General features: G+C 42.2%; 1 protein-coding gene across 1 annotated transcript in view; it reads left to right on the forward strand.

Moving 5' to 3' along the window:
* Positions 1 to 15,229, forward strand: part of PNPT1 (polyribonucleotide nucleotidyltransferase 1) — an 86,019-nt gene that overhangs the window by 21,231 nt on the left and 49,559 nt on the right. The window contains exons 9-17 of the mRNA XM_088477327.1: positions 237 to 423; positions 1,840 to 1,891; positions 2,632 to 2,689; positions 3,069 to 3,165; positions 3,261 to 3,363; positions 3,569 to 3,639; positions 11,736 to 11,772; positions 14,350 to 14,416; positions 14,659 to 14,748. Coding sequence (XP_088333453.1) covers positions 237 to 423; positions 1,840 to 1,891; positions 2,632 to 2,689; positions 3,069 to 3,165; positions 3,261 to 3,363; positions 3,569 to 3,639; positions 11,736 to 11,772; positions 14,350 to 14,416; positions 14,659 to 14,748 — 762 coding nt within the window. The remainder of the gene's footprint in view (positions 1 to 236; positions 424 to 1,839; positions 1,892 to 2,631; positions 2,690 to 3,068; positions 3,166 to 3,260; positions 3,364 to 3,568; positions 3,640 to 11,735; positions 11,773 to 14,349; positions 14,417 to 14,658; positions 14,749 to 15,229) is intronic.

The following is a 15,229-nucleotide window of genomic DNA, read 5'->3' on the forward strand; positions in this document are numbered from 1 at the left end:
TTCAAAAGGAAAAAAAAAAACTACAGTTTTGTGCAACTCAATAAAACTTTACCATTAAATAATTTACAATACACTTTATAAATAATACGTTTGGTAACTTAACTGAATTACCCCCTAAAAATGCAATTAGGAGAGATTTGTAGTATAAAGACAAACAGACTGGTCAAGGCTTTATTTATCTAATATTCATCAAGACTAGTTCTTCTACCAATAGTGACTTCTGTATTCTCTTACAGTCATGCTTGAAGGTGCAGCAGAAAATGTATTACAACAGGATATTTGTCATGCTGTTAAATTGGCGGTGAAGCAAACAAATCAAATAATTCAGGTTATAGATGAACTTGCTAAAAAGCACGGGAAAGAGAAGAGGGTTGTGGAGAAAATGTACACACCTCCTGCTGAGATTATAGAGATTTCAAGAAGGTGAGTAGAATGCAATCCTAACACTCCTCCACTAGGGAGATGTTAGTGTGCCTGTTATACAGTGTTAAAATGATCATTTAAAAGCTGTACTATCATATAGTAATAGATTTCATGAAGGGACAGATTTAAAATGTGCTGATAAATTTTATCTTTGGGAAGAGCATGTCCTAACTCGACATAAATTGCTGGGTAAAAATAAAGCTCTTCAGCATTTGTGGGTTACGTACAAAAGCAGCCAGTATTTGCCCTGCATGCAAAAATAAATACATATCTGGGCTCTTGCATTGCGATATGAGCTTGTCTATGTGCACAGGTGCTCGCTTTTTATTGCTTTGCGCCCAACTCCGAATCAGTCCCTGAATGTGAACTAGGAGAGTGGAGTAGTGGTATGCATGGGTTTAAGTGCTTGAGAAATTATTTTATTTGAGGCACAGGTGTGTAGAATAAAAATAAGCATTAATGGCATAAATCAAAGTGGTAATTGGATGTGATGCGCAGTATAGCACTATTCAACAGCAATAGTATGAAGGGCAAGGCACTCTTTATGCATGGTTTATTGTTTGTGTAAACATTTTTCATCTTGTCTGGAAGTGAATGTAGAGTACTGCAGATAAAATGAGTACAGTTTAGGATGGCAAAGTACAAAGAACCATTGACGTGGGAATGACAAAGCAGTAAGTCAGTTGGAGTTGAAGTTATTGGTAAATAGGATAACGTTGACCTCTTGCCTTAAAATCTTAAAATTAAAAGGAAACATCTGTAGAAATATTGGATGGGATAAGGATTGTCTGAATCCAGGATCAAAGATCAACATTTCTATTCAACCGAACACTTAATTATTGTTAAAGTATGATGCCTCAAAGTTCTGGTATATTTTAATTTTAGATCTTAGAAATTAACTTATAGATATATTTGTGCCCAGTATTCTCACCCTCTTTTAAATGCAAATTAGGGTGAAATATTATATCTAAGCGATTGCTATGTCCATATTATCCCTTAAGTAAGCTACTTGAAACTTTGGCGTTTCAAGCCACATACGTTTTGTACAGGACTTTCTAAACTACAGTATATGATTCCTCCACTAGGTGGTGCATCGTGGACACAAAAAGAATATCTCCCTATTTATAGTAAATAGCTGTTGCATAATTTTGACAGCCCAACTGAGATTACATTATTAATATTGGGTATGTGTTAGCTTTGCTTAAAAGAATGGTCTGCTTTGTTTATTATGCTGGTGTGTAAAGTTTGCTGGGTTTATTTTATCCCCCCCCCCCCCCAATTATGTATGAGAACTGTATTTCACTTGTAGCTCAAAAGAAGTGGACACTTTAATCTGGCACTTTTTGTGTTAGGTTTTCTTTGTAATCTACTTGCTTTTTATGTGATCCATGTAAAACTCATGTTTCGTTCCCTCAGTCTTGCATCTGAGAAGATATATGCAGTCTTTTCTGATTTCACCCATGACAAGGTAAATTTCATTAAATCATTAGGTGTATTTTTTTACTTGTCTGTGTAAGTCCATGGAAGTGTACGTTCTGCTCATGAAATACATCTCCAAAAGGGAGCATGCTGGTTTTGCTGTGCATATTAAAATGTAGTTTTGATAAATGTGTTGCAAGATATGTACCAAATGGGGAGCATTGGGCCAGCTGTGCTGCAAGACTCCTTTGACAGAGTGCTGCAGTGTTTCATATACGATGCATGCTAAGCATGTTGGTTATTGCTGTCTCTTAACAGTTTATTGTACACGTACTACATATTTGTAACTGTTTTGAGCCCTATTTTCTTGTGAAGCTGCCAAGAACGATACATAGATTGTCATGGAATACTTATTTTCCCTTGTTAGTATTAATGGAAATAAACAATAGTATTATTAAGGCACCATAAGGGTTTCATTAATCACAGCATAAAAATAGCTTCCAGTTCTAGGCGCTCGGCCTAAAGCCTGTAGAGGAGAAGACCAGGTGGTGCAGAATGGAGGCTTATTCAGTTATCAGCGTTTCCATATCAGCAACGATCTAGATGTAGCCAGAAATTTAGAAGAAGTCAGATAATTAGTGAAAGAACTGCTTAGGGCAGCAACTGCAGCACTTTAACTTACATGGAAAACTACAAACACAGCATACTGGCGAAGTAAATTAATCCATGTTTAATCTGTTATTGACCGCTTTGATGATCTATAATTTTTTTCTACAATATCTTTTTTAGATCTCTAGAGATGAAGCGATTAACAAAATTAGGCTTCAAACAGAAGAAGTATTAAGAGGTAATATTACGAGTTCCTCAAAATGTAGGTACTGTGTGCTGGTCACCTTTACACCCAGTAGTCGCAACCATCTTGTGGGTGTAATCAACGTTCATGTCTATTCATCCTATCCATTCATTAGAAACTAGTGACATCACTTGGTTCTTTATAGCTAAGTATTTCTGATACATGGATTCCTTGTCAGTTGATAATCTTTATTAGTCCACTTTAATGGGTTCTGCCAAGTCACCAACCCCTTGCATACTACAATCTAATTAACACCATAACATACACAGAGAGCGAATTTACAAAAACACCATAACAATTTATGCAAGATATTGTTGATGCTGCCTAAGTAGGCTCTCACACTGTGCCATCCTGTCGTCTTGTTCTGTTACAGAAAAATTCCTCAATGCAGACCAATATGAAATAATAGACTCTTTCAATGCTGTCTCAAAAGAAGTTTTTAGAAACATCATTTTGAATGAACACAGAAGGTATGGTATCTGCATTCTATTGACTATTGTATACTTAAAATGTAGGTTATTTTCTTTCATTTTCTTTCTTTTAACATTGTTTTTTTTTACTAAAGATGTGATGGCAGAGACTTAACATCTCTCCGAAATATCAGCTGTGAAGTTGATCTTTTAAAACCTCTACATGGTTCTGCTCTCTTCCAGAGAGGCCAAACACAGGTAAGTTTTATTGTGCTTTATACATGACCTCTTCTGTGTCCCACTTTTTTTTTTTTTTTTTTTTAAAGTATTGGAGGTTTTGTATAAATCAAAAGATAGGTTGTCACTTTATACTTAAAATATTATCTCCTGTGTGTGAATGTACCTCTTTAACAGTTATCGTGGTTACAATTCTAACTGAAATACACTGTCATTTTTTGCTTAGGTTCTTTGCACTGTTACTTTTGACTCCATTGAATCAAGTTTGAAAGCCGATCACATTACAACAGCATTAAGGTATGTTCTAGCAGCGTACAGTCCTAATCCCCTTCCCCCGTCTTCCATCTCATGTTTGAATATAGTCAGATTATTTAAATTGTCTCTGCTTTTAATTTGGTTTGTGAAATGATTCATTAGATATGTTTAAAGGATAATTTCTCCTACCTCTATAGGGGACTCTGGCGTATGCGTATAGTGAGTGCAGTGTGGAGCCTGGCAATTGAAATCTTGATAATTCTTGAGATTGGCTCCTCCCCTTTTATACCCCACCTGACCTCAGTTTTAGTTTAGTGCCCATTGGAGCTGAGCAGCTTGTCTCAGACTCCTACTTAGCCTGACATTTTATTTTTTGTTTCCTACTGGGCGTGCTACGCGAGTCTTGCCTACAACGTGGACTGCCTCTAGAGGAACCCGCCATAAGGTCGTGTCTGGGTATCCTGAACACTGTGTCCTCAGACACTGTGGTTCCACCGCGCACTGAAGGCTCGCGGTAGCGGTTAGTAGGGTCCGCCTCTGGACGGATCAGCTTTCTTGAAGTTGCGGTTGTTATCCCTCCGGTCCCGTGAGTGCCATTGCTGGGACTGGTAGGTGTCGGGGCCAGAGCAGCTGCTCAGCAGCATTTTATAGGCGGCCTGGATCCCTGGCCTCGCAAGAAGGAGTTCTACGGTGTCAGCCACCTTCTGACAGACGATTTTCTTCAGCTGAGCGCGCTTCTGCCTGCAGGATTGCCTACCAGAACTGCCAAACAGTACAGCGGCCCACTGAGGGAACAGCCATATCAGAGCCGGAAGCCGCCATTACACAGAGAAGGCTTCACAGCGCAGCATTAGCCCTGCAGCCACCTCCTAACAGTTCTTCAACATGCAACATGCTGGATCAGGCTTGCACTCCCCCCCCCCCTTTATACCTAACAGGACTGTGGGGTTTTACATGTGGGGCACTTGTGCGTGAGTTCTGTGAATGTGTGTTCAAAAAAGTTTCTTCGCATCAGTTTAGTTTATACTATCTGCCATTTTTGCTGTATCTGTATTATTGCCTGTTGTATTTCTATTACCTTGCATTCTGTTACATCTTCGGTCTGCTCCTCTCTCCTTTTTCCTCTCACATGATGGCAGGGTAGGGCAATGCTGGGGGAGCGCCTCAAACAAATAGTTGGGCTATTCAAAAGGTGTTTGCTTGTGCTAAGTGCCAGACAAAGTTTCAAAATGCATGGTCTGACTAGGGAACAGTCTGTGAGTTCTGCGCTGTTGAGCCCTCGGTTAGCGCAGGACTCAAGACTGCTCCCTAGTCAGACCCCACATAGGGAGACTCCAGCTTGGCTGACCACTCTAGCTGGGGCCATGTCTGAATTGTTTTAGCAGTTAGTGGCCTCTAGGCAAGTGCCCCATTCAACTCCTCGTCCTGCAGCAACTCTCTTGTGGCGTGGAAAGAGGCCTTTGTCTTTTTTCTGTGCCTCCTTCTTTTCTTGAGGAACCTCCCTGGGCTCTCAAGGGTTGGCTAGGTCAGTTCAAGGACTGGTACAGGTTTCATCTCCCTAGGGCAAACTTTTTGGACCTACATCCAGTCGTTTTCCACACACAGTAGGACCATGTTAGGTAGTCAAGGGAAGCATAGGCTTCCAGCGGGACTCCAGACCCATTGAGACGTATCCTCGCAAGGGGAGGAGGACGATGAGTTTCTAGATGACTCACAGGTCCTTACAGGATTCCACTGACTCACCTCAGGAAACCTAGCTCTTCGTAGCTGGAGAACTTACTATCTGCTGCGTGGCAGCATTCAGACCGTACGTTCCAGATCTCGAGGTTTTATGCTTTCTCCTATACCCACTACCAGTGGCAGATAAAAAAAAAAAAAAAAGTGACTCTCATTCTTTAGTGGATCATTCCATTTCCCATCTTTCCAAAAAGACTACTATTCCTGTTCCGAGAGCTACTTCTATTAAAGATGGCTCTGATCGATTTATGGAGCCACTGGGGCCTCTCTGAGACCAATTCTGACCTCAGCCTGGGTCAACAAGGCATTTGTGAAGTGGGCATATATTCTGGACAGTTTACATTCCGGTACCCCTAGGCTGCCACTGGTCGAACACTTTATGGAGTCAGCTACTTGGTGAGGCTGCTATATATGCAGGTCTGGTATAGGATTTTCGCAGAGCCCAATGGCTGAGATTGTGGCAAGCAGATTTTTGTAGGTCCTCTTCCATGGAGGTTCTTTTTCCAAGGGACTTCCGGTGTCCTCTCAAAGGAGAGTGGCCATTAATACGGCTGTGTGTTAGTCCGATTCCAACACATCAGAGAGGAGAGAGGTTTTATTCAAACGTTTTTGTAGTTCCAACACTAGATGGTTCAGTCAGACCGATTCTCAAGTCACTGAATGTGCATCTTTGTTACAACAAGTTCAAGATGGAATCTCTAAGATCTGGGATAGCGAGCATGGAAAGGGGGGAGTACCTGGTGTCAGTGCACATTGTGTGCTTACTTATATAATCTCATTTGGGAACCCCATCAGGCTCTCCTTCAGTTTGCAATCCGAAACTTGCATTATAAATTCAGTGCCCTCTGCTCCTCACCTTTTTTCCTTGGGAGTGACTTTCATCCCTGGACGACCTCTTCATCAAGGCTCCATCGGTGGTTCTCAATTCTCATGGCCACCTGGTGCTTCAAATTCTCATTTCGCATTGATGGATTCTAAACTTCAAGAAGCCCAATCTAGTTACATCTCAGCAGTCACTCCTTTTTGGGGATGGTTTTCGACACTCGTCACGAGTGGATTTTTCTCCCTTCGGACAAGAGGCAAGTCATTTAATTCCTCGTGAGGCTGGTTCTTAAGAGGCAGACTGTCTCCATTCATTTGTGCACATGCCTTTTAGGGGAAGCTCGTCTCTGCCTTCGATGTTGTCCAGTTTGTCTGGTTTCACTCCCGGGAGTTTCAACTGGACCTCCTATTGAAGTGAGGTGGCTCTCGCCTTCATCTGGCCATGGTAACCCGCCTTTCCCCATCTGACAAGGTTTTCTCTCCTTTGATGGTTGAACTCCAAGCATCTTCATGATGTTGGTCACCACAAACACCAGCCATAACGGCTGCGGTGCAGTGCTCCTTCAGAATCCATTCCAGGGGCTTTGGTCCACAACTGAGGCCCTTCTGCCAATGTTCTAAAACTCTGCGCCATATTCAATTCTTTGCTGGTGGCCCAGTCTCTCCTCGGGTGTCTGCTAAAGATCCAGTCAGACATTGCTGCAGCGTATATCAATCGGCAAGGAAACAAGGAGTGCTCTGGCCATGAAGGAAGTGGTTCGCACCCTCAAGTGGACGGCATACCTAAGTCATCAGGATCTCCATCCGCTCGAATGGTCTTTGCATACCAAGGTGTTTCAGGTCGTGGTGTCATGGTGGGGGACTACCATAGTCGACCTTATGGCGTCTCGTCTAAATCTTAGTCCCTCTACTGCTCCAGGACAAGAGATCCGGAAGCGTTGGCTGCAGATGCTTTCTCCATACCTTGGGATTTTCGTCTGGTGTACTTGTTCCCCTTATTTCTTCTCCCCTGGGTGCTCAATCCCCTCGAGTTCACGGATGACAACTCTGGTGGCTCCGGCCTGGCCCAGGAGGTCGTGGTACATGGACCTCCAACAGCTGCTAAAGGATGATCCATGGCCCCTTCCACTTCGTCCCTATCTGCTACTACAAGGGCCCTGTGGCTATCCTGCTGTCCTGCATTGCCTCGGCCACGTTTGACGGCGTGGCTGTTGAGTCCTTCGTCATCACGAATCTGGGTGTTCCGGCCGCAGTTATACCAACAATGCTCAGGGCTCATAATACGGTTTCCGTGGCTCATTATTGTATATGGCATGCTTAAGTGTCCTGGTGTGAACGTCATCCGTTCTCTCCACTGTCTTTCCGGATCACTAGTCTTTTGCGGTTTCTTCAGACAGGTATGGATGCGGGCCTGCGCCTTGGATCTTTTTAAAGTTGCAGATGTCAGCGTTGTCTATATTTTTCCATCAAGGCCTGGCGTCACCTCCTGCGCTTCAGACTTTTATGCAGGGAGAGTGATCCCTCTAGCGATCAGGCGGCCGCACTGGCTGATGTTGCGGTTGGTCTCTACCAGCTCCTTCTTCACTTCATCATATCGAAGTCTAACATGTTCCAAAGCCAGGTGACTGGTGGGCAGGTCGGAGCTTCTCAGTGCCAGCTCTGATGCCATCATCCTTCTACTCATAGACCTCCACAGGGGTGGCTACATTTTTTATTTTTTTATTTTAATAACATGTATCCCCCATAGGTTTTGGGCGCAAAAAAGTTTGCAACCAATTTGCAATTGAATGTCTGCGTCGTTTGTTTGCGGCCGATTGAATATGCCCCATAGTGCTTTCACAATAACTGTGCACAAATACTAATCCACATAGTTCTTTTTTTTTTTTTTTGTTGTTCCATTGTAAACCGGGCATGTGAAGTTCTGCAATGTATGCTTCAGTAATGAGAGTGTTGTTTGTTAAGTCTTATTTGGTAGGAATTTCAGTAACACAATACACCTTTTGTAATGTTTCACAGTCAAAGGTGTCTAAGGTGATGTCTGCATGAGTCTCCCAGGAAAAAAAAAATATCAGCAATAATTTGAATTCATACTCAAAATCATGATATCCATGCATTCATTTGAAATGCAACACATTACAGGTTGGGATGCGGTGAGGATCCCGACTAGCGGGTTGGCGTCTGCCGGAACCCCAGTATCGGAATCCGGAACGCAGAGACAACACCGGCGCTGAAATCCAGATAGACTGCATCCAGATCATAAGGACACCACGGAAAGGTGAGTATCAAACTCGGGGGGGCGGAGAGTTAGTGTTAGGCTCCGGGCAGGGGTGGTTACGTTCAGGCACTGGAGGGGGTTAGGGTAGGCACTTACCGGGAGGCTTAGGTTTATGGTTCGAGTAGGGAGGGTTAGTATTGGGGTACAGGAAAGGAGAGTTACTGGGTAAATAGGACATGGGAACATTAGTTACCGTTCCGCTGTGGGGATTTGAACCATTGGGATGCTACTGTCAGTGTACTGGCAGCCAGCATCCCGTCCATTGGTATTTCATATCGATTCCAACAGGTTAAGAAGTGTACATTGATTGCAAATTGCATCCTGGTATGCGAGCAGCCAGTTTCATCAGAAAACGGTCCGGCAAGAACTGCCTGGCAATGATAATGTGCTAGTTCAGTGGTGCAAATTACCACATGCTGAATTCCCTGAGATTGTATGAGTGGATGTTTTTACGCCTTCATTTTCACACATCACATGCCAGAATTGCCAAATCATTCTTGGGGAAAAATGTGAAGTGTTTTACATGAATCTCTGCAATACTGAAATTAAACAAATGGCTTTAAGGCCACAACAAGAACAGCAAAAAAAATATTCCTATGAACCCCGTGGTTTTGTATGTTTACTGTATGCATTACTAGGATGAAATGTATGGAGAAGAGCTGAGCTTTGCTAGAAAGTGGTTACTGGTAAACAGATGTACGTAGATGGTGACAAATAGCTCTGTACGAGTCACACGTTTGACATTTATATTCCATTGCTACTGTTATTTTTAAAACGATGAATGTGAGATGGTTTTGTAATTGCTGGAAATGGAGTGAGTGGGTGTTTTCCAGCTGAACAAGACACAGGCATTTCATATTGTGAAAAGACACATTGCTCCCTATATGCCTTCAACCAATGCACTCATAATCTACTCACGAATATTTCTGAAAGTACCCATGTTCCTAATGTGTTTTGGGAGAGCTGCCACATAAGCCCTACCATCACTCTGGAAGGGTTGGGTATGAAATCCCGGCTGTCGGGATGCTGAAGTTCAGAATACCGACAGCCAGAATCCCGACACCCATAGGGAAGAGCGGTAATCTCACCCTAAACCCTAGCCCTCCCTCCCCGGTACCTAACCCTGACCTACCTCCGTAGTGCCTAAGCCTAACCTCCCCCTCTCTGCACCCTAATTCTAATCCTCCCCGATGCCCCTAACCCTCCCCCTAGTGCCTTACCCTAACCCTGCACCCTAACTTCCCCCTAACACCCCGATACTTACCTTTTGGATGCCAGCGGTCGGGATACTGGTGCCGATATCTCAACCTGTCAGGATTTTGGTGCCAATATTCAAACTGTCGGCATCCCTGGGATGTGCTACAAACAACACTGCGACTGAGGCTTCTTGTTAGCATAAAACTGTGTTTAAGTGCATGTTGTTGAGATATGTTTTAGAAGCCTGCAACTATTTTTATATAGTTCAAACCTGTTCTCTCCCTGTTTTTCCCATCCCTCTTGCGTCCGTACATAACCTACTGCTCTATTGCTCTAAATCTTCCCTTCCTTTGCTCACCTATTCCTTTTGCACCTGCGGCAGATAATTTCCATCCCTGCTAGTATTATGTCAGTTCCAGACCCCCCTCCTTTTCCAGAGTGGGTTGCCCAGCCCTTCTGACACCTCTCCCTGTCGTGTGTATGGGTCCATTTTATTTTCACTTCTGCACCTCACTTTGTAATATCTACTTCAATATAGTAGTTAGTCTATATTTACTTTACGTAAATTCAAAATCATTTGTCGTATTCTGTATACATTTTAATGACTAGCTACACATTACACATGCTAAATCATTCGTAGACGACCTGATTCTGGGTCAGGGTTTCGTGCATAGCAGAGCAGCTCCCTCGCTTCGATCTATTGTCCCTGTTACTACTTTTGAATGTCTTTTACCTGCATCCATATGTATGTATTATTTATCCTGTGTTATTGCAGGTCTACCTATACTACCTTGAATTCCCAGTGCTAATACAGTAGCTAATATTCTTTTTATTGTGCTACAAATGGAAATGAGATTCTTGCTAGGAGTCTCCAAAATGCCCAAACCGAAACATAGATTTCATTGCGTTTGAAAAAAGACGGTGGATTTGAATATTATACACCCATGAATAAATATATATTTCGACATAGATGGAAGTATGTGCCTTATGCTGGAAATATGTGCTTTATGCCATGAGATACAGGAAGCATTGACTAAATCATAAAATGGAAATGGCTTTTAAATTGACCTTTTAATATCTTAAATACACTTAACCATATTAATAGATTAAAATAACATTGAAGGAAAAAGGGGATCTCAAAAACCAGTGTTAGAAATTGATGAGCATAGTAGACCTCTGGGAAGTCAGTTAAAATACAATCCAAAGTAAAAATCACGGTAACAGCACATTGAAAGAAATGGCAATTGTTATGCCGTAGTGCTTATTGACAGCAATACTGCAGATGACATGCCACTAAAGGAATAGTTTAGGAACTGTTATAAACTATTGCAGGGGTTCTCAAACTCGGTCCTCAGGACCCCACACAGGTCACGTTTTCCAGGTCACCCAGCAGGTGCACAGGTGTAATCATTACTCATTGACACTTTTTAAAAGGTCCACAGGTGGAGCTAATTATTTCACTTGATTCTGTTAGGAGACATGGAAAACATGCACTGTTTGGGGTCCTGAGGACTGAGTTTGAGAACCTGTGAACTATTGCATAAGGAACCACCATAAGATATAGTTTTACCTTAGAAGTGTCATCCTTAGTAGGCTGCAAAGTGTATTTTTATTGCGTATTCTCAGTATACCTCTCTTGGGTCTTAGCAGCGTGAGAGACTCCTGGGTCTGAGAGGTTGGAGCCAACCAGCTGGTAACAGGAAACAATGCAGATATATATTGGTTCTGCTCTGTATGCGGCAACACAGTCCTGTTAGTAGTGAGAATCTGTCTGGTGTAAACGAGTTATCCGAGAGTGTTGAGAGCTAATATTGTTATCCTGTGGTCCGGCTGTCAAAATGTTTCGTTCTCGTTGCAGAGAACTTTTTCAAGGTCTTTATCTATTGTATTCTTGTATCAATTGTCTTTATCTGTTTATAAAAGTCTTGTTGTTTTACTTAATGCTGGTCCACCTTGTAAATGAGCTTGCTCAATGGTGTTCGACTGGGATTGCTAAAGAAATTGCTGAAATCATGAATATGTTGGAAAATATCTTGTATTGAATGAAGATAATGTGAATATGATTGGTCATTGGGTCTTAAACCTATTCTATTTTTACTTTGCCTAGTGGTGTGAAAGACAAGAATTTCATGCTGCATTATGAGGTAAGGCTAGAAGATGACCTAATGTTCATTGATCAGTAGCTATTCCAAACCCTGTAGCCTTAAGTTATTTCAACGTATTATTTGTGCCAACCTCTCTCAATGCCTCTAACTGTAGAATCCCATGGTTATCCTGCCACTACTAGTAGACTGTGCACAAGTCCTGTACCCTTTTCTTTATACTCTTGCAAACTGGGTCACTTCTCAATGCTATTGCAGGCTGCGATTCAATTCAGCGCAATGCTGAACAGCCCCGGGAAGGAGCTCCCAAGGCTATTCGATTCAGCGCGCTGTTAAGTTGGAGAATCCTGGTTCTCACGACTTAACATTGGTGTTCAGTTGTGAGAACCGTCATCCTCTAACTACAGTGCCGGCCGCAAGGCTGTTAGCGCAGCGCTAAGCTGGCAAACAGCCGCACGGCCGGTACTTTTGTTGCCCCTCGCACCCAGGACCGTAGAGAGCCTCGGGGGCCCCAGGTACAGAGGGGGCCCCAAGTACAGAGGGGGCATGGCCTAATTGTGGGAGGCGTGGCCATGCCCCCTTGAGCAAAAAAAAACAGTGCGCAACCGGGAAGGGGGGGCTGTAAGCCCCTCAGCCCGGCGCAAAGCCAGGGGGGCGCGATCAGTGTGATCGCTCCCCCCCACAGGCAAAGGAGACTGCTGTGGCCACGAGCAGTCTCCCACTGCAGCTCAGCACACGCTGTGTGCTGTGCTGCTGAGAGAGAAGGGAGGGGGGAGCGGCACTGGACCCGGGCCCCTCAGCAGGGTGTGAGAAGAAATCCTTTAGTCAAGCCAAACATCTCGCTGAATTGAATAGCTCTGGGAGCTCCCTTCCCGGGCTATTCATCATCACTTTGAATTGAATCGCGGCCACAGAGACCCTAACACAAAGGTAAGCTAAAAAGTATATATTAGTCCAGAGGTTCCCAAACGCGGTGCTCAAGGCTCCCCAACAGTTCAGGTTTTAGAGATATCCATGGTTGAGCACAGGTGGTTATATCAAATTAACTGAGATACTAATTAATCACCTGTGCTCAACCATGGATATCTCTAAAATATGAACTGTTGGAGAGCCTTGAGGACCGCGTTTGGGAATCTCTGGGTTAGTCTAATGGCAATATTGATGGATGTATTAACATGCAGGTATTATCCAGACGTGTTATTGCATAATATGGAACACAGTGACTAATCTGTACTAAAATGTAATTTATCCCTGTCTCCACACTGCTTATGGTATTTCCCTCCTCATTGAACTATTTAGAAGAACTTTTCTTGGTATCTGTAAGAAGAAACACTTATAATCATGTCCATGTGTATAAAACCAAATCACAAAATTGAAGCAATAATTTGAGTGTGCTAACCCTCTCATTACAACAGCTTGGGAACATGCACCATCTGTGATAAAATTATTGTGTAGACAGGGACACAAATAGGACTGGTCAGGAATATAATTGACAGATATTGGTTCCTAACATATAACTATTTTTAGCATATACATTCCCCAGTTCTGAAATCAAATTGAGTAGAGGAAATGTCTGTAGTCCGTATAAGCAGTGGGTGATGTTTTGTCCTACACACCTGTTTGATCCATATGTTGTATAATGCTAATATTTTTTACACATATAGGTAAATAAACAAAACACTAATGGTGCATACACACGGTCAGATCTGTAAGATGAACAATTGAACGATTTTTACCAAAGATTTGAACGATTTTACAAACGATTTGAACGATTTCAGCCTGTATTAAAATTAATGAAATCGACCAAATCTGACTGCAAGCACATCAGATGTCAGATATCGTTATCTGACAATCGGGAACGCGCATCGTTCATCGTTACAGGCCCACATGTCAGATTTTCTGTCAGATTTGAACGATTTTTAAAATCTTAATCGTTCAAATCTGACAGAAAATCTGACCGTGTGTATGCGCCATTATAGGAATGTTACCAGAAATGATGGACTTAACCGATAAATAGGGAGATACATTGACAGGCAGATGCATACCCAGCTTCCCTACTGTTTGGGAGCACTGATCAGAAAGACTGAGCTAGCTTATGTTATAGAATGCTGTTCGATGTATTGGGAGTACTACATTGTAGCTACTCTCTTGTGCAGAGAAAAAGTTTATAGAACACGGTGTACTAAAGCCTAGGCCCTAGACCATTTTCCCTTTGTGACAAGTTCACTTTAATATTTAATTCCTCACATGTGCCCCTCCCCCCTTTATTCTCTGTTCTCTTGACATGGATACATTCTCAGTGGTGTCAGACCTGTCTAAACCGTTTAATGCGAGAGGATTATCCTAAAGTATTTTGTGAAGAGATGAGGGGATTGACAGATGCAATTAATGGCTCTGCAGGCAGACTAATACCTTTTTTAAAGAAGCTAGGAAATGTTCTATAACGTGAATTATGCACGTTATTATGCAGTTATCTAGAAAACATTAGGAAGATATGAAGGGAATTTTAAAGTGTTGGACATACAACAGAAAATAGGAAAAATACAAATCATACTACATAAACACAATTTAAAAATATGGTGTGTGTTACAATGTCCTACCGTGTTTTGTCATTTCCAGTTTCCCCCATATGCAACAAATGAAATTGGCAAGGTTGTGGGAATGAACCGGAGAGAACTTGGTCATGGTAAGGAAAGCTAGAGGCAAAACTTAGTAAGTGTGTTTGTTGTAGAGGTGAAATACACAAATATATAATGGAGGCCCGTACACATGGGTCAATGTGCCCAGTACAGTGTCCACCATTTTATGTTTTCTCTGCTCAATTTGTACATCAACATATGCAGCATATTAATATTGTCATTAATATTACTGGACTACACATAAATGTAGAAATGACATCATATATGAAGTGTATATGTTTGTTTATAGGTGCTCTAGCAGAAAAAGCCTTAAAAGCTGTCATTCCTAAAGACTTTCCCTTCACTATAAGAGTGACTGCAGAAGTCTTGGAGTCTAATGGTAAGTTAAATTCCAATATTGTAAAATAGAAAGACTAAACCTTTTTTATTCTCTAAATTTAAAACTATTAAGGTGGCCATGCTGATGATATTAATGATAGGGCCCGATATTGCAGCTTGCGGTGGCAAATGTACTTTGTGGTTAGTTTAGATATCTTTCTCCCAGCACATACTGTGTGAAATGCTTTTACACTATATCCAGACATGCGTGAAATGATAATACAATAATGCCAAAAAATGTTGGTACTGGCGCAACCTCCTAAGTAATTCAAATAGTTCAAACAATATATGTCCACAGTCACTTACTTCAATTAATATAGTCCTGGATGTATTTTACTTATTTACCAACTTTCTTTCCTACATATCTTTTTCACCTTAGTGCGGTATTCTCTTGGTTTTCATCTCCCAATGGATATTCTCCACCGTAAGTGCATTGAGGGGAGAGAGCGAATTCTATTAATAGTGTAATACCGCTTTTATTA

Source organism: Taudactylus pleione, unplaced genomic scaffold, assembly GCF_031769625.1.
Source record: "Taudactylus pleione unplaced genomic scaffold, aTauple2 ptg000201l, whole genome shotgun sequence".
Lineage (NCBI taxonomy): Eukaryota > Metazoa > Chordata > Amphibia > Anura > Myobatrachidae > Taudactylus > Taudactylus pleione.